The sequence below is a fragment of the Mustela lutreola genome, chromosome 7 (assembly GCF_030435805.1).
Source record: "Mustela lutreola isolate mMusLut2 chromosome 7, mMusLut2.pri, whole genome shotgun sequence".
Classification (NCBI taxonomy): Eukaryota; Metazoa; Chordata; class Mammalia; order Carnivora; family Mustelidae; genus Mustela; species Mustela lutreola.
Genome location: NC_081296.1, coordinates 152,539,413 through 152,564,511, shown reverse-complemented (window position 1 = coordinate 152,564,511; position 25,099 = coordinate 152,539,413). Strand labels below are relative to the sequence as shown.

General features: G+C 64.0%; 3 gene segments (V, D, J or C); all 3 read left to right on the top strand.

The window, feature by feature from the left end:
- The window catches only part of LOC131835172 (Ig alpha-1 chain C region-like), a 125,514-nt gene that overhangs the window by 84,480 nt on the left and 15,935 nt on the right, over positions 1-25,099 (top strand).
- Positions 1-25,099, top strand: part of LOC131835173 (immunoglobulin heavy constant epsilon-like) — a 114,583-nt gene that overhangs the window by 85,209 nt on the left and 4,275 nt on the right.
- On the top strand, positions 6,911-18,211 carry LOC131835186 (immunoglobulin heavy constant gamma 1-like). The segment is given in 7 exon segments: positions 6,911-7,026; positions 12,692-12,982; positions 13,258-13,305; positions 13,425-13,754; positions 13,866-14,186; positions 15,856-15,986; positions 16,970-18,211. Coding segments are annotated over 7 exon segments (1,287 nt in total).

The window sequence follows — 25,099 nt, the reverse complement described above, 5'->3', positions numbered from 1 at the left end:
AGAAGACAAGTAAGATATAGAGATGCACAGTCAAGAACCTAGAGGAAAGGAGAACAGGAAAGAGATAGAGACCCCCAGTAACAGATCCAAGAGGACACAGAAGACAAGTAAGAGATAGAGACCCCCAGTAACAGATCCAAGAGGACACAGAAGACAAGTAAGAGATAGAGACCCCCAGTAACTGAACCTACAGGAGATGGAACACAGGTAAGAGAGAAATCCACAGTAACAGACCTACAGGAGAGAGATGAGCTAGAAGAGATAGAGACCCAGAGTAACAGAACCGGGAGGAAGGAGAAGAGAGGTAAGGCATAGAGACACGACCCTACAAGTGCAGCTGAACTAAGCTAGAGGCACACGCATCGACCTAGAGGGACTCCTTTCCAGGAACTGGCTCATTGCCTGTGGGCGTCAACCAGCACATCAGGAACCTGCAGGGCCGCCCAGCAGCCTGGAATCTCAGGCAGGAGCTAACACTGCAGTCTTGGGGCAGAACTCCTTCTTCTCCAGGAACCCTCGGGCTTTGTTCTTCAGTCCCTCGACTGCTTGGATGAGGCCCACCCACATTACGGAGGACCACGTCCTCTCCCTGAAGTGCACTGATTTCCCTGCACAGGTAGGATGCTGTCTGCTTGAATAGCCTGGCTGGGTGAGCGCGGGGCACTGACGGTCACTCGGACCTCCTCACGCTCCGTGCTCACAATGCGACAGCTGGGGCCACGGTCAACTGTCTTACCTGGAAGAAACTGCAGCCTTGGAGAGCCTCAGCCCCTGCCTGCGGGGAGGGTGCCAGGGTTTGCACCATGTCGTCTGACCCCAGTGCTCATGCACTGTCCACGGTCCACACTGCGTCTTGGAGGAAGCCACTAAGGGTGAACCCCAAAATCTGCATGTAAGCTCTCCGCAAACCCTTGGCTGCTCCCTCGACGGGCACCTGTGGAGGAAACTAGAAGGATCCAGCAGGAACAGCAGCCACAAGAGGCCAAAGAACAGAGGGTCCAGCTGCTGACACACAGACAGGGGCTCCCACGCATACACGGGCTCACGTGCACACAGGGACACACGCACACACGCACACACGGGCTCCCACGCACACGCGGGCACAGCTGAGAAGCAGCACGTCTCGGTGCAGATCTACCCCAGGCCAGTGGATACAGGAGCAGCATCGTGGGCCGCGCTCGGCACCTCTACAGGCAGGAAGCGGTGACGCCAGAGCCTCAGAGGCTGAGGGCACAGTGCCTGCCGGGAGGGGCAGCCAGGCCTGCTCTCGGACACAAGGCGGACGAGCCAGGGTGATGCTGGAGGCAGGCCAGGGCCACAGCCCCAGAGAGGAGCAGAGCGGGGGCAGCACGGACACGGGAGCTCAGAGCTCAGCTGCCCCGGTGGGACCCAGGAGGAGATGAGATCATTGTCCTCCAAGACCGCAGGACCCCACGGCCCCGGCAGCTGCCGCCGCACGGTTCATCCTGTGTCTTCAGCACGGAGCCCGGAGACCGGCTGGGCACGGCGGCCCCAGCCCCCCAGCCGGGGAAGAATGAGAAGGGGTCGCCAGGGTGGCCACGCTCCCCTGGGTGCAGGCTGCACGGACTGGCCACACCTGGCCTGGGCCCGCGGGGGCAGCAGGCCCCAGGGTGGGGCTCTGCCTGCCCTGTGGTTTCTCTCAGAACCGTGGGCCCTTCCAAGGAACCGGGCGCTCGCCCTCTGCCTCCCACGCAGCACCTGACCCGGCGCCGAGGGTGGGGCAGGACAGGCTGGGACAGGCTGCCCTGGGGGGGCAGGGAGGTCGCGCTGGGCCCTGTCTGCCGCAGGCCTCCCGCCCAGGCCTGTCCGGCCCGACCACGCTGAGGCATCTCCACGTCTTCTGAATGAGCCCGAGTGTCCCCCCGAGGGCACCACACCTGACAGAGGCGACCTCCCCACAGCCTCCCTGCACGGGCAGTGCTGGCCCTCGGCTGCTGGGCCCAGAGGGTGGGTTCCCGGTGTCTCCCACTCCAAATGGCCGCACGAGGCCTCGCAGGCCTGCACGCGGGGAAGGTTCCCCACCGGGGCCTCCCCGACGCGGACGCTCGGCCTTTCCAGGGTTCTGGGGACACGCAGGCCTGCAGGACATGCCCGCAGTGTGAGGGTGAGGCCTAGCGCAGCCCCCGCAGCTGCACACACATCACTGGTGCGTCGACCGTGCACAGCCGCCCCAAAGGACCAGGAGCCAACGCCGCTCCGTGGTCCCCACAGCCGCGGTGACACCCACAGGCCCATGACACCGTCCACCCCAGCGGCACCAGACACAGCCGTCTTCTGGGGCCGCCGGCCAACCGCACGGTGGGCCCAGCCTGCTCACAGCCCCCGCCGGCCCTCCCTGGACACACCACCCAACTGCAGCCCCAGTAAGAGACCCAGCGGCAGGACACGGGCTGGGGAAGGGGTGTGAGGTCGATGCGGACACTGGGGACAAGGGCACGTGCCACAAACCCCTGCGTCCACGTCTCGCGCGTGGCCACGCAGGCTGCGGCATCTCGTGCCCAAAGCAGCCACGACCCTTTCCTCACAGGGCTGCCCCGGGGCCAGCGGTGATGGCGCCCGGCGCCCCCTCCCTTCCTGGGGCATCCCGGTGACCACCACGGTGTGTGCGGCACAGCGAGTCAGCCGTGGCCTCGGGGAGCGAGCACACGAGAGGCCACGGAGAGGAGCCCACTGCGTCCACGGCACAGGGGCTCATTTCAGCCCTGAGGTCGCTGACACACTTCCCAAGAACACACAGAGAAAGGGGAATTTCCAGGGCTGCTGAGGCCCCCGGGGGTTCCCACCCTGTTTCTGGTCAGGACACTGAGGCAGAGCTCCCCTCCCCCCAGGTTGGCCCCGGCTGAGCTGCTTCTGTGCTGAGCTGGGCCGAACACGGTGGGACTGGGCTGCACGGCAGAGCGGACCCCTCCCCCAGGACAGGCTGCTGGCTCCATTCCAGGGCTGGAGGCTGAGGGTCAGAGCCAGGGCCCAAGCCCAGCCCCACCAATCACCCACCTGTGTGGGGGTCTCATACAGCCCTAGACCCCACATTCCAGCCTTGTTCAGAGGCACACACACACACACACGGGTGCACACGCGGGCTCTCGGGAGACTGGCCCCACACCGGTCCCGTGAAGGAGACGCCCGCGGAACGGCCATCCCGAGCGCCCGGCCAGGCTGTGCTCTAACGGCGACCGAGCTCACAGCGCCGTGGCCCGACCTCAGACCGGCGACTCCGTCTTTGCCCCCAGCACACCCTCTCCGTCTGCTCCGGCCGCGGGCGGCCTGCAGGAAACTCGCACACATCCACACACCTCCCCGTGAGGTCGGAGCCACGCGGCCTCGCTCGGACGAAGCGCAGGAGATGGTCTGGAGCCTCCTGGAATGTCCTCGGTGGCGACGATCGGTACCTCTTGATGGGAGAAACCCCGCCCTAAATGCCGCCTCCGGCCCGCGCGGGTCCCAGCAGCTGCCCTCCTGGGCCTCCACGAACACCTTCCCTTTGCCCTTAAAATTGCTAGAAAGGGAGTCAGGCAGGAACAGGCCCTGTATTCTCCCCACATGGCCCAGACCCCACATGGCAAGGGGGCAGGACAGTTCTGTCGCCGGAAACTGGATATGGCCCAAAAGTGCACCTCGGTGGCTCGAGAGAGTCAGAGCGCGCTGGGCGGTACGTGGGTGGGGGCAGGGACGGGCGGCAGAGACCCAGACGGACAGAGCGGCGGGGACCGACGGCGGGCGGCAGATGCACGGGTGGGCGGACGGTGGAGAGAGGACAGATGCGCAGGTGGAAGAGAGAATACAATTCTAGGAGAGCTTTGTCCGTTTGCGCTGACGGGACCCACACCCTCCTGAAAGGTTCCGGGAGCCCAGGCCTGGTACCTCCGGCCCGTCTCCTGGACCGAGGGTCCCCCGAGGGCAGAGCGGAGTGTCTTCCTTCTCTGGTGCCCCAGATCGGAAGACCTGCCCCACCGACCCCAGCATGAGGACAAGGGCTGGGCTCACGCCGACCGCGAGAGCCGGAGGCCATCGCACAGGGCAGAGTGCACGCGCCCCGAGCCAGGGAGGCCACTGTGCCGGTGGCCGGTCAGGAGGGCCCGTGGAGGCCCAGCACACGGGGCGCACAGCCCGAGAGCAGGCCGCGGGGTGGACGCTGCCAGGGACGCGCCTTCACGGGCCCCCCCGGCAGGAAAGGGCCTTCCCAGGGTCCCTCGGTCCCTCTTTCTTTCCTTTGGTCATGAACCCGGCACGGTCGGCCGAATGCTGGCCCCCGAAAGCCGTGTCCACGGCCTCATTCCTGGAACCTGTGAATGCGACCTTGTTTGGAAAATGGGTCTTTGCGGGTGTGGTTGACGTTAAGGCACTTTGGATGAGATGGGCCAGGCCCGAGGCGTGACGGCGGGGGTCGCCCCAAGAGGCCGAGGAGGAGAGACGCGGACGGAGAGAGAAGCCCCATGACGGTGGGGGCAGGGCTGGGAGGGACAGGCCACGAGCCCAGGGACGCTCCCCACATGTGGACAGTGCGGGGTCAGGCCGGGCACAGCCCCTGACCATTGGAAGGTGCCCCCGTCAGTCAGAACAAAGTGCAGGTCAGATCTCTTTCCTGACTCCCTGGTGAAGTCACAAAGCTACAGCGGCCTCCGCAGGATTCCCGCTCCTCTCGAGGGTGCAGGCCGCACCTGTCCCCACACCGCCGTCACAGTGCTGTCATCCCCATGATTCTTCCCTTATGACTGGAAGACAGTGCCCCTTCCACTAGGGTTAGAGATAATGAGAGCGGAAGGGACTGTTTGCACACCCAGAGCCCCTCCCTGTCCCAGGTTCCGCCCTGATGCGCATAGCTTGCTTGCTCAGGCCACGCTTGTTACAAAGGACAAGCCAGTGTCCGCAGCAGATCACAGGGACTCGAAGGCACAGGTCACACTGGGCTCAGCACCGGTGAAGTCACCAGGAGGGGATTCCCAGCGGCAGGCCTGCGGGGCACTGTCTGTGGTGCCGCGCTGGGCAGCCCCGCCAGGAGGGCGCTGTCCACATGCTCCCCATCTCACCACCTGCCGACTAAGCTTCCCTCCACAGAAGATCTCCTCTGCTGCCCAGTCCCTTCTTCACCCGCCCCCAGCCCCGGGAACGCCTCATCTTCCCTCCCTGTAAATGTGCTTCCTGGATGTGCAGGGGGACGGGGCATTGTGAAGCCTGCTGCTGACCCCGACTCAGCACACGCCAGCCAGACTGGGGTCCACACATGCCCACAGGGGCTGACCGCCAGGCAGCGCCGCAGAAACCGGCCTGAGGGCTGCAGGTGTGCAGGTGTGCAGGGGCTGGAGGCACCTTCATACCAAACACACATTCCATAAGGACGGACGTCCAGGTGTCCACACTCGGGTCGCCGCTGTCAGGAGCCGTGCGGATTCTGCCCCGTTAGCCCTGCAGAGAGACAAAACCACGGCGCGGACGTGCAGGGGAGGCCACGGCAGACTTCTCCTTCCATCAGCGTGACGGTACACAGGCATGGCCTCCCGAAGCCTGACCAAAGCTCCCACTGTGCACCTGCCTAGTGGATGAGTTGCCCGAAGGGACACATCCTTCCTCACGGGCCCAGCAGGCACCTCCCGCCAGCGTTCCTGGACAGGAAATCTCCCGACTCCTGTCTGTGCGCAGACACACAGTCTCGGGAGCATTTGCAGGAGGGCAGGAGGTGCACAGGCCACTGCGTTCTTCATGACCGCCGGCATGTGTCCCGCTGCGTCCTGACAGCCCTCAGGGAGCTCTCTTCTCTCTCCTGGAGAATCTAAAAGGCTTGTTCACTCTGTGCGGACAGCCCGGGACGGGGCCCCGGGGCAGGCCCAGGAAGACTCGATGGCCATGCTCTTCCGATGGGCATGGGCGCTCCACACACAGGCTGCCAGGGCACAGCCATCGGGTGAGGGCACACCCTCCCATGGGCCTCCCAGCTTTGCTTCTGGGGTCACAGTGAGACCCGAGGAGGTTGCTGACATGGTCTCTGCTGGCTGTGGGGACCTGGGACAGAGCGGTCTTCCGATACGCGGCCCTCCAAACACACACTCAACGTCCAATTCTTCGGAGCTCCCGGCACGGATGGAACAGGAGGACGACATTCTAGGGGGGAGGCATCTTGCTGGGTGGACAGGACAAGTGTGAGGCTGGTCCGCAGGTATGCGTGGGACAGTCAGCGGCCACACTCGCGGGGACACAAGGAGGAGCCCACCTGGGCTGGAGGCACCACAGGGCTCAGCAGAGAGCAGGTTATGCTGGTCTGCCGGGGAACAGGCAGCAGGCATTTCCCTGCAGGAGGCAGAGAGCAAGGGGAGCCCGGGCCGGGAGGGGTAGGGGTCCTGAGCTCTCCCTGGGGCCCCCGGGCACCCACCACACCCCACCCCCGCACACCCACGTGGCACAGCCTTAGCCGTGTCTGGAGGCCCCCCAGCTCCTCTGAGACAGAAATCACCCAGAAGAAAAGGGAACTTCAGGAAGCAAGCCAAGCCCCTCGGTTTCGATCCTGTTCTTAGTCCTCCAAGGCCGCCTGGAGCCAGGAAGCAGGGCTGTGGGCACAGAGCTCAGCCACAAGGACCAGCGTGTGCCTGGGCCGCGGCAAGGAGGAGACGGTGCAGGCAGGAGCCAGGCTGCGGGGCGGCTCCGTGCACAGCGCCGGCCGCCGGGAGTGGGGTCTGCACGGAGCCAGGGCCGACGGAGTGAGGGGCGACACCAGAACCGGCTGCAGGAGCGGAGGACAGCCCACGCCCTCGGGAGCCCACATGGGAGGCAGGAGCCGCGGAGTGAGCACGGGGCGGCCCGAGGCCCATGGCCCAACCCAGGGCAGGGACGAGAGGGGCGCGGGAGGGGCACACCCACGCCAACGCTGCGGGACACACCAGACGCAGACGAAGAGGGGCCAGGACCGGGCCCTTCAAGGATGGTGACGGGAGATGGGCAGAAGCCTGAGGGTTGCCGTTCACCACCTGTGCTGGGAGTCCGGGCTGGGCCATCCTGAGTCACAGCAGGATCGAGGCAAGGATGGGCGGAGGGGTCTGAGGGGAGGACACAGGGAGGGGCTGGCCCAGCCCCGGGGAGGAAGAGGCCTCCAGGTGGTCCTGACCACCCAAGGGAGCCCGCTCAAGCCCCAGGGCTGGGTCGGAGTGTTGTCCACGGGGCCGAGGTGGCCTCAGATGAGCAGCAAGTGAGAGCAGGACAAGGGGGTAGGGCTGCCGGGGCTCCCATGTGCTCCGAGCCCAGGGTAAGGTGCCGTGGCTCCCATGTGCTCCGAGCCCAGTGGGCAGCACAGGGGCTGAGCAGGGAGCTCAACGTGCTCCAGGAGCCCAGGGGCTGAAGCTCAGAGGCCAAACCTGGGCTAAAGGGTCTGGGACAGGCAGCAGGGCAGGGGAAGCACTAGGGACACACAGAGGTCTGGGGCTCCAGACCTGGGTGAGAGATCGCAGGGCATGTGCGGCAGAAGGCTGCTGTAGTCGAAGAGTCCACGGCCAGTGGCACAGCAGGTACAGCTGAGTAGGAACAGGGATGGTTACAGAAGCAGGAGGTGGCCCAGGGGCTCAGGAGAGCCTGTGCAGGTGAGCAGGGGCAGGGGGAGAGCAGGAGGGGCAGGAGCTGCCCCAGGGGCTCAGGGGAGCAGGGAGAGCTTGTGCAGTTGAGCAGGGGCTGGGGAAGAGCAGGAGGGGCAGGGGGTTGCCCCAGGGGCTCAGAGGAGCTGGGAGAGCTTGTGCAGGTGAGCAGGGACAGGGGGAGAGCAGGAGGGGCAGGAGCTGCCCCAGGGGCTCAGGGGAGCAGGGAGAGCTTGTGCAGATGAGCAGGGGCAGGGGGAGAAGTAGAAGGGCAAGGGGTAGCCCTAGGGGCTCAGGGGAGCTGTCGGTGCTTATGCAGGTGAGCAGGGGCTGGGGAAGAGCAGGAGGGGCAGGGGGTTGCCCCAGGGGCTCAGGGGAGCTGGGAGAGCTTGTACAGGTGAGCAGGGACAGGGGGAGAGCAGGAGGGGCAGGGGCTGCCCCAGGGTCAGGAGAGCTGTCCTTGCTTGTGCAGGGGAGCAGGGGCAGGGGGAGAGCAGGAGGGGCAGGGGCTGCCCCAGGAGCTCAGGGAACAGCAGAGCTTGTGCAGGTGAGCAGGGGCAGGGGGAGAGCTGGAGGGGCCAGGGGCTGTCCCAGGGGTCAGAGGAGCTGTCGGTGCTTGTGCAGGTGAGTAGGGGCTGGGGGAGAGCTGGCGGAGCAGGGGCTGCCCCAGGGGCTCAGGGGAGCTGGGAGCGCTAGAGCAGGTGAGCAGGGGCAGGGGGAGAGAAGGAGGGGCAGGGCAGCCCCAGGGGCTCAAGGAGCAGGTAGAGCTTGTGCAGGTGAGCAGGGGCAGGGGAAGAGCAGGAGGGGCAGGGGGCTGCCCCAGGGGCTCAGGGGAGTTCTTGGTGCTTGTGCAGGTGAGCAGGGGCAGGGGGAGAGCAGGAGGGAAAGGGGCTGCCCCAGGGGCTCAGGGGAGCTGGGAGAGCTTGTGCAGGTGAGCAGGGGCAGGGGGAGAGCTGAAGGGGCAGAGGGTGCCCCAGGGGCTCAGGGAGCAGCAGAGCTTGTGCAGGTGAACAGAGGCAGGGGGAGAACAGGAGGGGCAGGGGGAGAGCTGGAGGGGCAGGCGCTGCCCCAGGGGCTCAGGGGAGCTGGGAGAGCTACTGCAGGTGAGCAGGGGCAGGGGGAGAGCAGGAGGGTCAGGGGCTGCCCCAGGGGCTCAGAGGAGCTGGCAGAACTTGTGCAGGTGAGCAGGGTCAGGGGGAGAGCAGGAGGGGCAGGGGCTGCCCCATGGGCTAGGGGAGCTGGCAGAGCTTGTGCAGGTGAGCAGGGGCAGGGGGAGAGCAGGAGGGGCAGGGGCTGCCCCATGGGCTAGGGGAGCTGGCAGAGCTTGTGCAGGTGAGCAGGGGCAGGGGGAGAGCAAGAGGGGCAGGGGCTGCCCCAGGGGCTCAGGGGTGCTGGCAGAGCTTGTGCAGGTGAGCAGGGGCAGGGGGAGAGCAGGAGGGACAGGGGCTGCCCCAGGGGCTCAGGGGAGCTGGGAGAGCTTGTGCAGGTGAGCAGGGGCAGGGGGAGAGCAGGAGGGGCAGGGGCTGCCCCAGGGGCACAGGGGAGCTGGCCGAACTTGTGCAGGTGAGCAGGGGCAGGGGGAGAGCAGGAGGGTCAGGGGGCTGCCCCAGGGGTTCAGGGGAGCTGGCAGAGCTTGTGCAGGTGAGCAGGGGCAGGGGGAGAGCAGGAGGGTCAGGGGGCTGCCCCAGGGGCACAGGGGAGCTGGGAGAGCTTGTGCAGGTGAGCAGGGCAGGAGGAGAGCAGAAGGGGCAGGAGGTGCCCCAGGGGCTCAGGGAGCAGCAGAGCTTGTGCAGGTGAGCAGGGGCAGGGGGAGAGCAGGAGGGGCAGGGGCTGCCCCATGGGCTAGGGGAGCTGGCAGAGCTTGTGCAGGTGAGCAGGGGCAGGGGGAGAGCAAGAGGGGCAGGGGCTGCCCCAGGGGCTCAGGGGAGCTGGCAGAGCTTGTGCAGGTGGGCAGGGGCAGGGGGAGAGCAAGAGGGGCAGGGGCTGCCCCAGGGGCTCAGGGGAGGTAGGAGAGCTTGTGCAGGTGAGTAGGGGCAGGGGGAGAGCATGAGGGTCAGGGGGCTGTCCCAAGGGCTCAGGGGAGCTGGCTGAGCTTGTGCAGATGAGCAGGGCAGGGGGAGAGCAGAAGGGGCAGGAGGTGCCCCAGGGGCTCAGGGAGCCGCAGAGCTTGTGCAGGTAAGCAGGGGCAGGGGGAGAGCTGGAGGGGCCAGGGGCTGTCCCAGGGGTCAGGGGAGCTGGCAAGCTTGTGCAGGTGAGCAGGGGCAGGGGGAGAGCAAGAGGGTCAAGGGGCTGCCCTAGGGGCTCAGAGGAGCTGTGGGTGCTTGTGCAGGAGAGCAGGGGGAAAGCAGGAGGGGCAGGGGCTGCCCCAGGGGCTCAGGGGAGCAAGGAGAACTATGCAGAGGAGCAGGGGCACGGGAAGACCAGGAGGGGCAGGGGGCTGTCCCAGGGGTCAGGGGAGCTGTCAGTGCTTGTGCAGGTGAGCATGGGCAGGGGGAGAGCTAGAAGGGCAGGGGGTTGCCCTAGGGGCTCAGGGGAGCTGTAGGTGCTTATGCAGGTGAGCAGGGGTAGGGGGAGAGCAGGAGGGGCCAGGAGTTGCCCCCAGGAGCTCCGGGGAGCTGTCAGTGCTTATGCAGGTGAGCAGGGGCTGGGGAAGAGCAGGAGCGGCAGGGGTTTGCCCCAGGGGCTCAGGGGAGCAAGGAGAGCTTGTGCAGGTGAGCAGGGCAGGGGGAGAGCAGAAGGGGCAGGAGGTGCCCCAGGGGCTCAGGGAGCAGCAGAGCTTGTGCAGGTGAGCAGGGGCAGCGGGAGAGCAGGAGGGGCAGGGGCTAGTGCAGGGGCTCAGGGGAGCTGGGAGAGCTTGTGCAGTTGAGCAGGGGCAGGGAGAGAGCAGGAGGGACAGGGGCTGCCCCAGGGGTCAGGGGAGTTTTCGGTGCTTGTGCAGGTGAGCAGGGGCAGGGGGAGAGCAGGACGGGCAGGGGCTGCCCTAGGGGCTCAGAGGAGCTGTCGGTGCTGGTGCAGATGAGCAGGGGCAGGGGGAGAGCAGGAGGGACAGGGGCTGCCCCAGGGGCTCACGGGAGCTGGGAGAGCTTGTGCAGGTGAGCAGGGGCAGCGGGAAAGCAGGAGGGGCAGGGGCTAGTGCAGGGGCTCAGGGGAGCTGGGAGAGCTTGTGCAGGTGAGCAGGGGCAGGGGGAGAGCAGGAGGGGCAGGGGGCTGCCCCAGGTGCTCAGGGGAGCTGGGAGAGCTTGTGCAGGTGAGCAGGGGCAGGGGGAGAGCGGGAGCGTCAGGGGCTGCCCCAGGGGCACAGGGGAGCTGGCAGAACTTGTGCAGGTGAGCAGGGGCAGGGGGAGAGCAGGAGGGTCAGGGGGCTGCCCCAGGGGCTCAGGGGAGCTGGGAGAGCTTGTGCAGGTGAGCAGGGCAGGGGGAGAGCAGAAGGGGCAGGAGGTGCCCCAGGGGCTCAGGGAGCAGCAGAGCTTGTGCAGGTGAGCAGGGGCAGTGGGAGAGCAGGAGGGGCAGGGGCTAGTGCAGGGGCTCAGGGGAGCTGGGAGAGCTTGTGCAGGTGAGCAGGGGCAGGGGTAGGTAGGAGGGGCCAGGAGTTGCCCCCAGGAGCTCCGGGGAGCTGTCAGTGCTTATGCAGGTGAGCAGGGGCTGGGGAAGAGCAGGAGCGGCAGGGGTTTGCCCCAGGGGCTCAGGGGAGCTGGGAGAGCTTGTGCAGGTGAGCAGGGGCAGGGGGAGAGCAGGAGGGGCCAGGACTTGCCCCAGGGGCTCAAGGGAGCTCTCAGTGCTTTTGCAGGTGAGCAGGGGCAGGGGGAGAGCAGGAGGGGCAGGGGCTGCTGCAGGTGCTGATGCAAGTGAGCAGGGGCCGGGGGAGAGCAGGAGGGTCAGGGGCTGCCCTAGGGGCTCAGAGGAGCTGTGGGTGCTTGTGCAGGAGAGCAGGGGGAGAGCAGGAGGGGCAGGGGCTGCCCGGGGATCCCCGGGGGAGGAAGGCAGGACTCTCGGGCGGAGCTCTGGGCTTCCGGGCACCGTCAGCGGCAACATACAGAGACTCCGAGGGCAAGAGCCTGCGGAGCATCCCTGCCCTCGGGGACAGTGGCCTGGCATCTGGGGCCCGGTGGACAAGGTAGGGTGGAAAGTCTGGCCAAGGTGGGAAGGTCTCTGGGAGGAAGACCCAGGGTGGCACCTTTGAGGGGACGAGGGGAACCCGTTCTTTGGTCCCGGGGTGGGAGCCCTGTTCTTGAGGCTCGAGGGGCCGAGGTGCAGAGGAGGTGGACATGTCACACCCGGTGGGGAGGCCCGGCGCAGCGGACCCAGTGGAGGAGAGAGCATGGGGCCTGAGCGGAGCTTGACGCAGGGCAGCCAGCCGGGGTGTGGGCGGGAGCAGGGCCAGAGGGGAGACGCCTGGCTGGGACCAGGGCTCTGAGATGCTCTGAGGGGCTGGTCCCACCCAGGAGAGGACAGCCAGGACAGCCAGGGAGAGGACCCTCCATGCTGAGGGCCAACAGGCTCGGGACAATGTCGGCTGAAGGACTCCGTGGACAGCAAGGAGCTGGACAGGCCCCAGAGCGGGGATGGCCCAGGGACCCTGGCTGGGCTGACCCTCAGTGAACTCGGGAGGCCATGCCACGGAGGCCTGAGGAGGGTCCGGTGGGTTCGGGGCAGGGACGGGGCCCGGGGCCCGGCTGCTTGGGCTGCAGAGCCGACCCAGAAGACGTGGGGCCTGGAGGGACAGGCGCGGTGCGTGGACGTTTCCGCCGGTCCAAGGCACAATCCGGTGGGGACAGCAGGGCAGTGGGCTCAGGGGGCCAGCAGGAGCCAGCTGCGAGCAGGGGCCCCAGGTCAGGGCTCAGACAGGCTTGGTCAGGCCGGACTCCCAGAGGAAGCCTGAGTGGGGACCCCGGGCCAGAGGCCCAGGAGACTCTGACCCAGGTGGTCACCGGGCCCTGACCAGGCCGATGAGTCCAGCACCTGTGGCCGCAGAGAGCCAGGCCAGGCGGCTGGTCTGCAGACGTCCAGGAAGCACATGGGTGCTGGGCCCTGGACGCCCCACACCTGGGCACCTGCTGTCCTGCCCTGACCGTCGCAGGGCTGAGACCCTGGCGGTCACACAACCTCCTCTCTTGCAGCTTCCACCACGGCCCCATCGGTTTTCCCACTGGCCCCCAGCTGCGGGGCCACCCCCGGATCCACAGTGGCCCTGGCCTGCCTGGTGTCCGGCTACTTCCCTGAGCCTGTCACTGTGTCCTGGAACTCCGGCTCCTTGACCAGCGGTGTGCACACCTTCCCGTCTGTCCTGCAGTCCTCGGGTCTCTACTCTCTCAGCAGCATGGTGACCGTGCCCTCCAGCAGGTGGCCCAGCGACACCTTCATCTGCACCGTGGCCCACCCAGCCAGTAACACCAAGGTGGACAAGAGAGGTGAGAGAATGGGCCTCAGGGAGGGTGTCCACTGGGACACAGGCCCGGTCTCCTGGCCAGCCTGGACCCCAGGGCTCAGGGGAGGCACCACTGGCTGCCTCACCTGCAGGCCTCCCAATTCACGGAGGAGATCCTCTGGGTGTTGGCGTCCAGTGGTTTACCCCCCACTCCAGTCCCTGGGCTGGGAACCGGCCAAGACTTGGCCATCACCTGTGCCCACCCCAACCTGTGCCCAGCCCAGACACCCAGTAATGCCCCGTCTGCTCTCTCTGCAGTGACCGAAGGAGAAACTCCTGACCCATGCAAATGTCTCCAACGTCCAGGTGAGTCAGCAGGCCTTTCCCTGCACCCCAAGCAGAAGGCCTGGTAAACATCCAGGCAATGGATGTTTAAGAGGAAGGCCACCCACGATCTGACCCCTGTGCTCTGTCTCCCTCACTAGAATGTAATATGCTGGGAGCACCTTCGGTCTTCATCTTCCCCCCAAAACCCAAGGATGTCCTCAAGATGGCCCACACCCCTGAGGTCACATGCGTGGTGGTGGACCTGGCCCAAGAAGACACTGAGGTTGAGATCAGCTGGTTCGTGGACAACCAGGAGGTGCACACGGCCAAGACGAATTCGCCTGAGCAGCAGTTCAACAGCACCTTCCGTGTGGTCAGTGTCCTCCCCATCCAGCACCAGGACTGGCTCAAGGGGAAGGTCTTCAAGTGCAAGGTCAACAACAAAGCTCTCCCAGCTGCCATTGAGAGGACCATCTCCAAGGCCAGAGGTGAGCAGCAGCGGGGCTGGGGTGCAGGGAGGGTCAAAGAGGGGGCCTTGCAGACCAAGCACAGCCCTCCACGCTCCGAGTGACCATCTGTGCTGACCTCTGGCCCCACAGGGGAACCCCATCAGCCCAGTGTGTATGTCCTGCCCCCACCCCGGGACGAGATGAGCAGGAACACCATCAGTGTGACCTGCCTGGTCAAAGACTTCTACCCACCTGACATCGATGTGGAGTGGCAGAGCAACGGCCGTCAGTTACCAGAGGCCAGTGTCCGAACAACCCCGCCCCAGCTGGATGCAGACGGCAGCTACTTCCTCTACAGCAAGCTCTCCGTGGACAAGGCGCACTGGCAGCGGGGAGACACCTTCACGTGTGCGGTGCTGCATGAAGCCCTACACAACCATCACACGCAGAAGTCCATCTCCCAGTCTCCGGGTAAATGAGCAGCACAGCCGGCCCCGCAGCAAGCCCCCCACCCACAGGCTCTTGGAGTCCCACGAGGACGCCGGAGCCCCCACCCCTGTGTACGTACCTCCCGGGCAGGCGCCCCTGCGTGAAATAAAGCACCCAGCACTGCCCTGGGACCCAGCGACGCTGTCATGGTTCTTTCCGAGGCAGAGCTCAGGACACACGGGTCTCTGGGCGGCAGGGACAGCCCGGCTCCGAGGCCAAGGGGTCACCGTTGGTGGGAGAGAGCGGGTCCCACGGGGGCCGGGACTCCGAGTGGGCAGGTCTGCGCAGGCTGCCACCGCATGTGGCCAGGAGTCGCCTGAGGCAGGAGAGGGGACTTTGCCAGAGGTGGCCGCCACTCCAGGCCCTCCCTGCCACCAGGAGCTACCCGGGGCTGCAGCGTGTGTTCAGGGATCCCAGAAGCCCCTCCGGAGCCCTCAGGGGAACGAGCGCACACTCTTTCCCACTTCTGTACCAGCCCAGGTTCTGGGGGACGCTGGCCTGTCCTCCGGCCCTGGGCCCCTGGGCCTCCCGAGACTCTGCGTGGTTGCTCTGGGCCAACACAGAGGCCGCGCCTCACCCGTCTGTGGGGACGGGCCCTCTTTTGCCCTCAGGCACTCCACAAACAGGCTCCTGCCCTCTCCCAGGTGTGGGGGTCCTGCCTGGGGCCAGGCCTATCCACTCGTGGGGACCCTCAACCTCGAACCCCAAAGGGGCAGAGTCAGGTGGCCCTGAGCTGCCATGGAAGGGACCATCCCAGATGCCCACCTGGACCCTGAGTCCAGACCCACTGACAACAAGCCCATCCCACGGAGCAGCCCCATCTTCGCACACGCGATCACACACGCACGCATGCGGCATACACACATGTGCGTGCACACAGCCACACGTGTGTGCACACCCGCATTGCTGCATGCTTACATGCCTGTGCATATGCACATGTGTACACCCATGTGTGCACACGAGCACTGCGCCCACAGGCACGCACGCTCGTGTGCACTACAGACGCACGTGTGCACACTCGTGTGCACCACAGACACACGTGTGCGCGCGCGCACCGGCATGCACGCTCGTGTGCACCACAGACACACGTGTGCACACACTCACCAGCATGCACGCTCGTGTGCACTACAGACATGCGTGTGCACACACACCAACATGCACGTACACACACAGGCCTCACACGGGCCAACCTGCATGGGCCCAGACCAGAGCCGGCCTTGGGAACCCTCACCATGGACGCCAGCCTGATCCACACCCCCTCCAGCACCCGTCGGCTTCTCAGCAGCTCATCCACACACTGACCACACTGACCTGCCCCCCCCAGGCACTGCACCCCTCCCAACATCCACAAAACCCCACACCCAGCTTGTCCTGATGCTCCCACCCACTCCTTCTCGCGGACACCCCCCGACACTGACCAGCCCTTCCCTGGGCTCTCCAACCTCCCCCCACCTTCTGGACCTGGCGCCTTCCCCCAGGAGGGTCCCAGCACAGGGCAGAGCAGAGAGGGAGGGGGTCCCCCAAGGACCAGACCCAAGCTGGAGAGCCGGGGGTGCTAAGGCTGGCCCCTGAGGTGGCAGAGGGCTGTGACTGTCCCCCAGGGAATCACCCCTGGGGCAGGCACGACACTGACCACCCCCTTCCTGTCCAGAGCTGCTCCTGGACGACAGCTGTGCCGAGGACCAGGATGGGGAGCTGGACGGGCTGTGGACCACCATCTCCATCTTCATCACCCTCTTCCTGCTCAGCGTGTGCTACAGCGCCACTGTGACCCTCTTTAAGGTGGGCGTCCCCACACGTCCCCTCACCGCAGCCTGCTGTCCCCGTGCTGTCCCCACACTATCCACGTGCTGCCCCCATCTGTCCACACGCTGTCCACATGCTGTCCACACGCTGTCCACACGCTGTCCACACGCTGTCCCCATACTGTCCCCACACTTTCCTCACAGTGACCTCATGTTGTCCAAGCACTGTCCACACACTGTCCCCAGCCTACCCCCAGCCTATCTCTGTGCTGCCCCCCTGATGTCCCAGTGCTGTCCCCATGCTGTCCTCACACTGTTCCCTCACTGACACACACTGTCCCCGTGTTGTCCTCACACTGTTCCCACGTTGTCCCCACACTGTCCACTCGCTATCCCCTCACTGACCCAAAAGTGGCCCCACCCTGTCCCCACGTTGACTCCATGCTGTCCCTATGCTGTCCCCAAGCTGTCTTCACACTGTCCACTACATGTCCCCTTGCAATCCCTATACAGTCCCTACGCTGACCTCACACTCTATCCTCCCTGTCCCCTTACTGTCTCCACACTGACCCCACATGTCCCCTCACTGTCCACATGCAGTCCCTTCACATCCCCATGCTGTCTGTCCCCACACTGTCCTCAGACTGTCCCCAGATGATGGCCCAGTGTCTCCACACTGTCCCCGTGATGACCCCATACGGTCCCATCACGGCCCCCACAGTCCCCAGCTGTTTCCATGCTGTCCACACATTGTCCTCTCACTGTCCCATCACTGTCCCCATGATAACCCCTATTGTCCCCAGACTGTGCCCATGATGACTCCTGTTTCCTCACTGTCCGCACACCGTCCAGTGGCTGTCCCCACACTGTCCCCTCGCTGTCCCCTCGTTGTCCGCATGCCGTCCCCACCAGGACCCCCAGCCCCCTAGTGGTCCCGGGGGTGGGGCCCAGCTCCGGCGGGCGGCGGTGGGCGGTCCCGGGGGTCCCGGCCACGCTCACGCCTTCCCCCGCCCGCTGCAGGTGAAGTGGATCTTCTCCTCGGTGGTGCAGCTGAAGCACACGATCGTCCCCGACTACAGGAACATGATCGGCCAGGGGGCCTAGGGCCGGTCCTCGTGGCGGGTGTCCAGGGCCGCCCTCGACACCCCACGGGAACCGGCTGCATCGGTTCGTGCCGCTTGGCCTGCTGCCAGGCCTGCCCCTCTGACCTCCCAGCGTGCCACCCTCCGACCTCACAGCCGCCCTGGACCCGACCTCCACCCTCAGGGTTGCCGGGCACCGTGGGCTGCACCCTGCCCCTGACGCCCCGTTTGGAGACCCCACCGGACGGCAGGCTGCGCCCCCAATCTGAGTGATGGACACTGCCCACCCCTCCTTGGCAGCCACCAAGTTACTGCCGGGGCCGCGTGGACACTGACCCATCAGGGCAGGATGGCCCTCACCAGCACGACCCGCGGTCACGTGCACGGTCATCCTGGAGGTCGCAGAGGACTGGCAGTCCCAGCGTCCATCTGGGCAGGGACCGGCCTCCATGCAAACCCCGTCCAGGCCGGGCTCCAGGAGGCAGGACATGTTGTCCAGAGCAGGCATGTTGTCTCAGATCCTGAGGAGCCCACGGGCCACCATCACCCCACAGAGGGGCTTCCGGTGTGCCACGAATGGTCAGTCAGACCTTCTCCACTGGAGGAGATGCGCAGAGGAAGGCCCAGGCCTGTGGCCACTGCAGGAGCCCCCCGGGGACAGGGGAAGGAGTGACAGCAGCCAGACTGGCCTCCTGCAGAGGGGCCTGGTGACCTGGTCCCCACACGGGTGGGACGCAGCCTCAGTGGTCAGAGCTGGGCAGGTGCGGAGAGGCCAGGACAGCAGGCCCAGCCTGCACCCTCCTGGGACCAGGACCCGAGTCACACTGGGCAGAAATGCCTGCTTGCTCCGGGCAGCTGGGGGCAGAGACAAGACGACCAGAGAGAGTGCCCGCGGCCTTGGGGCCCGACCCAGGCGGACGCCTAGGCCTGGTTCTCCGCCCGGCCATTGAACGAGTGCCCGATCGGAGCCCCGACACAGGAGAGACGACCTCGCAGGGGAGGAGAAGCAGGGCCCCCATGCCCCTGGGAGAGAACGCACACCCGTCACTCAGAGGACACACGCTGCTGTAGCTTGGGTAGCTTGATTTCTTCTTGTGAAATTTCTGGAGCGTGGAAATGTCCTTTACTGTTTTTTCTCTTTTTCTTTAACGACAATAAAATATCCTGAAAAATTCCATAACGTGCGGGGAAAGTCTTCCTGTGTTCATGCTCCTGGTGAAATCCCCGCCTGGCCACACCGTGCTTTGGCTCCCTCCCGCCATGGGGGGCAGGACCCCCAGAGCCCAGGCACTCCCGGTGGGTGAGGAAGGCATCCAGGAACAGTGCAGGCCCAGGGGCCACCTGGGGTGGGTGCAGGAGGGGCTGCCGGCCCCGGCCGGCCGTGGACAGAAGCAAGAGGCATGTGTTGGGTGTGTATTAGCCAGCGTGGGCGGCCAGACCAAAGAGCCACCGTCTGGCGGCTTCAACCACATGCGTTTCCGTTTTCACAATCCGGGACGCCAGCGGGAGAGACGCAGACCTCGCCTGGGGCCTCTGTCCCTGTGCTCACATGGCCAGCCCTCTGTGCATGTCTGTGTCCTCATCATCTGCTCTTACAAGAACAAGAGGCCGTCCTGCGGGTCAGCCACACTGGACTGGATGAATGACCTCCTTCTTCCCTGTCACCTCTCCAAAGTCCCCGTCTCTAAATACCATCACATGCCAAGGTCCTGGGGCAAGGCTTCAAGTCTTGAGTTTGGGGTGGGGGTGGGAGGTCGGGGTACCAGGTGGTGGGTATTAGAGAGGGCACGGATTGCATGGAGCACTGGGTGTGGTGCAAGAACAATGAATACTGTTATGCAGAAAAAAATAAATAATTTTTTTTTTTTAAGTAAGGAAATCATGCCATTTACAATCGATTAGCCTTGAGGGTATTACGCTAGCTGAGATAAGTCTTCACTTATACTCACTTATACTCAATGATCTCACTTATATCTGGAATTAAGATTTAAAAAACAAAACAACTTCACAGATACAACATAGTGGTGGTTCCAGGGTTGGGGGGGGGGGTGTGGGTGGGCAAAAATGGATGCATATGGTCAAGGAATGTACAAATTTCCAGTATAAAAGTCAGTCAGTCAAGGGGATGTTCATGTACAGCACAGTAATTATACGTGACACTGTGTTGTGTCTTTGAAAGTGGCAAAGATGGTGAAGCCTAAAAGTCACCAGGAGGATAAAAAGTTCTCAGAAGAAAAAAAAAAAAAAAAAAGACTTGAATTTGGGGGACGTGATTTAGGTTGCCCACAGGACAGAAAGCAGGTGTCCAGAACATTCCAACCCTCAGGGACCCTGGAGGCTCCAGGCTAATGCCCTCAGTGCCTCAGTACCCTCAGCACCACACCCTCTGTCCCCTTCACCCTACATTTCTACCTAGAAGCCAGTTGGCCAATGGGCCACACCGGCTGCCCAGCCCCCTCTTCCTCTCGGTCCCAGGGCGACCCCCACCCCCATCTCCTGGACCACAGGTCAGCCTCCATCCCACCTGCCTCACGTGGCAATGCCAGCATCTCCCACAACTGGGGACCCCGTGCCCTCCTGGATGAGCACCAGGCCCTTGGCGCAACTATGCCCTCACCCTCAGGGCTAGAATGCCGACTCGGTGAAAACGACCTCCCACCAGCCACTGAGGCTCCCACCTGCGACCTTCCGATATTGTCCTACAACATGGAACCAATAGAAGGTGGATGAGAGGTAGGAGATAGAGACCCAGAGTAACAGAACCGGGAGGAAGGAGAAGAGAGGTAAGGCATAGAGACACGACCGTACAAGTGCAGCTGAACTAAGCTAGAGGCACACGCATCGACCTAGAGGGACTCCTTTCCAGGAACTGGCTCATTGCCTGTGGGCGTCAACCAGCACATCGGGAACCTGCAGGGCCACCCAGCAGCCTGGAATCTCAGGCAGGAGCTAACACTGCAGTCTTGGGGCAGAACTCCTTCTTCTCCAGGAACCCTCGGGCTTTGTTCTTCAGTCCCTCGACTGCTTGGATGAGGCCCACCCACATTACGGAGGACCACGTCCTCTCCCTGAAGTGCACTGATTTCCCTGCCCAGGTAGGATGCTGTCTGCTTGAATAGCCTGGCTGGGTGAGCACGGGGCACCGACGGTCACTCAGACCTCCTCTCGCTCCGTGCTCACAATGCGAGAGCTGGGGCCACGGTCACTGTCTTACCTGGAAGAAACTGCAGCCTTGGAGAGCCTCAGCCCCTGCCTGCGGGGAGGGTGCCAGAGTTTGCACCATGTCGTCTGACCCCAGTGCTCATGCACTGTCCACACTGTGTCTTGGGGGGACAATAGAACAACCTCCTGATCTGACCCTACCTTTGGGGCCAGTCACAGGAGGGGACAGTCACAGGAGGAGGTCCCTGTAGCTCAGGGTCATTGGGAGAGGACGAAGCCCTGGTAAGGCTCTGGAGATGCCATCCTTTATCTGGAATAAGGACTTAGCAGAGTCCACTGCGCCGTCAGCACCAGCAGCAAGCGCACTGTACTTGGTGGGGCAGGTGTGCTTTCTGGGACTGACAGACCTGGGCTTAGGCAGATATTAGGAAATCTTTCCACCGACAAGTAAGGACCATCGTGACAAGTGCCTTGAGTGGAGATCATCTGGGCCCCTAAGGTTCCTTAGCAGAAGAACCCAATCTGCGGGTTCAAGGGATGCTTTCTAGGGGTGCACCCCATGGCACAGCCCCCGAGGAAATGGGCTGCCTCGGGCCCGCGCCTCTGCACCTGGTCTCCTGCCCCCCCCCCTCAGCCACAGAACCTAGTGGGCCCAGGAGAACTGGGGCAATCTGGAGAAGACAGGCGTGCCACGTTGCAGGACAGTGTCCAAAACATGGTGTGAGCCTGACTCCCATATGGACACATGAAAATGTCTTTCAAATCTTTATTAAACTCATCGATTCAGTAGAATCAAAGTATCTCATTTCTATAGTTGAAACAAGAATGCTAAGAAATATTGATACATAGTTGCGTTCTCTAATGTGACAGGTTTAGTCCCTGGGAGGCAGGAGTGGACTGTCCTCCAGAGAAGAGAATCTGCATTGCCATCCATTGCCTACAACTCACAGACTGTAAGAGAGCTCCAAGACCGCGCAGAGCTCCAAGCCCCCACGGAATCAGCCCACCCGAGACAACGCCTGGATTCCACTGAAGACATAAGAAGTCATCTCTGGGTCCATTCAGACTTTGGCACAGAATTTCCTGAAAGCATTTGCAGCTGACAGAGTATGCGGAACTCGTAGAGCACTCCTGGGAGTCAGCTGGAAATAATCACAGTTTGAGAGAGAAGGACACCGGAACGGAACAGATGTTCCACGACAGATCCCCGTCGCCATTCAACATGTGGGAAGGTGCAGCCTCTTTGGAGAACAGTGTGGAGATTCCTCAAGAAATTAAAAATAGAGCTTCCCTATGAGGAGGCTGTGGGGAGGTCGCCTCAGCGTGGTTGGTTGCACTCCTGGGTATTTACCCCAAAGATGCAGATATCGTGAAAAGAAGGGCCCTCTGTACCCCAATGAGTATAGCAGCAATGACCACGGTCGCCAAACTGTGGAAAGAGCCCAGATGCCCTTCAACGGACGAATGGATAAGGAAGATGTGGTCCATATACACTATGGAGTATGATGCCTCCATCAGAAAGGATGAATACCCAACTTTTGTAGCAACATGGACGGGACTGGAAGAGATTATGCTGAGTGAAATCAGTCAAGCAGAGAGAGTCAATTATCATATGGTTTCACTTATTTGTGGAGCATAACAAATAGCATGGAGGACAAGGGGTGTTAGAGAGGAGAAGGGAGTTGGGGGAAATGGAAGGGGAGGTGAACCACGAGAGACTATGGACTCTGAAAAACAATCTGAGGGTTTTGGAGGGGCGGGGGTGGAGGTTGGGGTACCAGGTGGTGGGTATTAGAGAGGGCACGGATTGCATGGAGCAGTGGGTGTGGTGCATAAACAATGAATGCTGAAATACTGAGAAGAAATTTTAAAAATTAAAAACTTTTTTAAAATATGGGAAGGATGTTGGGCCTCCGCAGTTACACAAAAAGTGATCATTTCTGAGAAACCACAGGAGAGAAAGTGGTTTTCCTTCCCACAGCAGCGCAGCAGCTGGTACCAGAGCAAACTTCAGAGGCAGCAAGCAGCAAGCAGAAGCAGCACTCAGCCGGTGGAGACCAGGAGACTGCGGAGAAACACCAGCAGTGAGCAGACACGGGAGAAGCTCGCTCCCTCGAAAGATCCACGTGAGGACCATGTCCAGTCCTGCGTCAGGTGCTGCCAGAAGACGGGCAGAAACCACGGCTGTCCTGGGTGCAGGGCAGGGCACAGGGCTCGGGACCACACGTAATAGCTAGGTATTAGGGGGAGGGAGCCACCGAGGGAGAAACCCAAAATCTGTACACAAGCTCTGCTCAAACCCTTGGCTGCTCCCTCGACGGGCACCTGTGGAGGAAACTAGAAGGATCCAGCAGGAACAGCAGCCACAGGAGACCAAAGAACAGAGGGTCCAGCTGCTGACACACAGACAGGGCTCCCACGCATACACGGGCTCACGTGCACACAGGGACACACACACAAACGCACACACGGGCTCCCACACACACGCGGGCACAGCTGAGAAGCAGCACGTCTCGGTGCAGATCTACCCCAGGCCAGTGGATACAGGAGCAGCATCGTGGGCCGCGCTCGGCACCTCTACAGGCAGGAAGCGGTGACGCCAGAGCCTCAGAGGCTGAGGGCACAGTGCCTGCCGGGAGGGGCAGCCAGGCCTGCTCTCGGACACAAGGCGGACGAGCCAGGGTGATGCTGGAGGCAGGCCAGGGCCACAGCCCCAGAGAGGAGCAGAGCGGGGGCAGCACGGACACGGGAGCTCAGAGCTCAGCTGCCCCGGTGGGACCCAGGAGGAGATGAGATCATTGTCCTCCAAGACCGCAGGACCCCACGGCCCCGGCAGCTGCCGCCGCACGGTTCATCCTGTGTCTTCAGCACGGAGCCCGGAGACCGGCTGGGCACGGCGGCCCCAGCCCCCCAGCCGGGGAAGAATGAGAAGGGGTCGCCAGGGTGGCCACGCTCCCCTGGGTGCAGGCTGCACGGACTGGCCACACCTGGCCTGGGCCCGCGGGGGCAGCAGGCCCCAGGGTGGGGCTCTGCCTGCCCTGTGGTTTCTCTCAGAACCGTGGGCCCTTCCAAGGAACCGGGCGCTCGCCCTCTGCCTCCCACGCAGCACCTGACCCGGCGCCGAGGGTGGGGCAGGACAGGCTGGGACAGGCTGCCCTGGGGGGGCAGGGAGGTCGCGCTGGGCCCTGTCTGCCGCAGGCCTCCCGCCCAGGCCTGTCCGGCCCGACCACGCTGAGGCATCTCCACGTCTTCTAAATGAGCCCGAGTGTCCCCCCGAGGGCACCACACCTGACAGAGGCGACCTCCCCACAGCCTCCCTGCACGGGCAGTGCTGGCCCTCGGCTGCTGGGCCCAGAGGGTGGGTTCCCGGTGTCTCCCACTCCAAATGGCCGCACGAGGCCTCGCAGGCCTGCACGCGGGGAAGGTCCCCCACCGGGGCGTCCCCGACGCGGACGCTCGGCCTTTCCAGGGTTCTGGGGACACGCAGGCCTGCAGGACATGCCCGCAGTGTGAGGGTGAGGCCTAGCGCAGCCCCCGCAGCTGCACACACATCACTGGTGCGTCGACCGTGCACAGCCGCCCCAAAGGACCAGGAGCCGACGCCGCTCCGTGGTCCCCACAGCCGCGGTGACACCCACAGGCCCATGACACCGTCCACCCCAGCGGCACCAGACACAGCCGTCTTCTGGGGCCGCCGGCCAACCGCACGGTGGGCCCAGCCTGCTCACAGCCCCCGCCGGCCCTCCCTGGACACACCACCCAACTGCAGCCCCAGTAAGAGACCCAGCGGCAGGACACGGGCTGGGGAAGGGGTGTGAGGTCGATGCGGACACTGGGGACAAGGGCACGTGCCACAAACCCCTGCGTCCACGTCTCGCACGTGGCCACGCAGGCTGCGGCATCTCGTGCCCAAAGCAGCCACGACCCTTTCCTCACAGGGCTGCCCCGGGGCCAGCGGTGATGGCGCCCGGCGCCCCCTCCCTTCCTGGGGCATCCCGGTGACCACCACGGTGTGTGCGGCACAGCGAGTCAGCCGTGGCCTCGGGGAGCGAGCACACGAGAGGCCACGGAGAGGAGCCCACTGCGTCCACGGCACAGGGGCTCATTTCAGCCCTGAGGTCGCTGACACACTTCCCAAGAACACACAGAGAAAGGGGAATTTCCAGGGCTGCTGAGGCCCCCGGGGGTTCCCACCCCGTTTTTAGCCAGGGCACTGAGGCCGAGCTCCCCTCCCCCAGGGCCGAGTATCTGGACGCAAAAATATCAGCCATGGTTACTGACGGTTCACCTCAGCCCTCCGGGAGCCTGTCCGGGAGCTGTGGACGGCCAGGACGGGCCCCTGACGGAGGCCCCTGGGGTGCGGCAGCCACGGGGCTGGCCCCGGTTACAGCAGGGGTGGGCTGCACGCACCACTACCCGGCCAGCAGGGACAGCGCCTCGTGGTCACTGTTGGGCTCCCAGGTGTCTGTTCCCTGCACAGGCACACAGGGGAGCAAGAGAATGCCCAACACTGACCCGCAGAAGACAAGGGCCGATAACCTCAGACACGACAGGGCTAGGCCAGCGCCCGAGGCCCGAGGGTGGAAGACTGCACAGCGGGCACGAACAGGGCCCTGAGCATGGATTGTTTCTGGCCAAGCAGGGCAGTGACTGCAGCCCAGGGTCAGGGGAAAGCACCCGCGAGCCGCCCCTGTGCTGGACTGAACGGCAGGCGGCAGCGGCCACATCCTCAGGTGTGTGAACAGGTCGCGTGAGGCAGCATTGACAAGGAGGCCTGGCTGCTGGGCCGGGCCCAGTGCCGCTGGAGGGGAAGGAGCTCTGTGGAAGGGGTTTGCCCACCCCGGGCCCCGCTGGGCCAGCGGGTCTCTCTGGGTTCCACCGAGCTGTGCTGCCCTGCATGGACTGA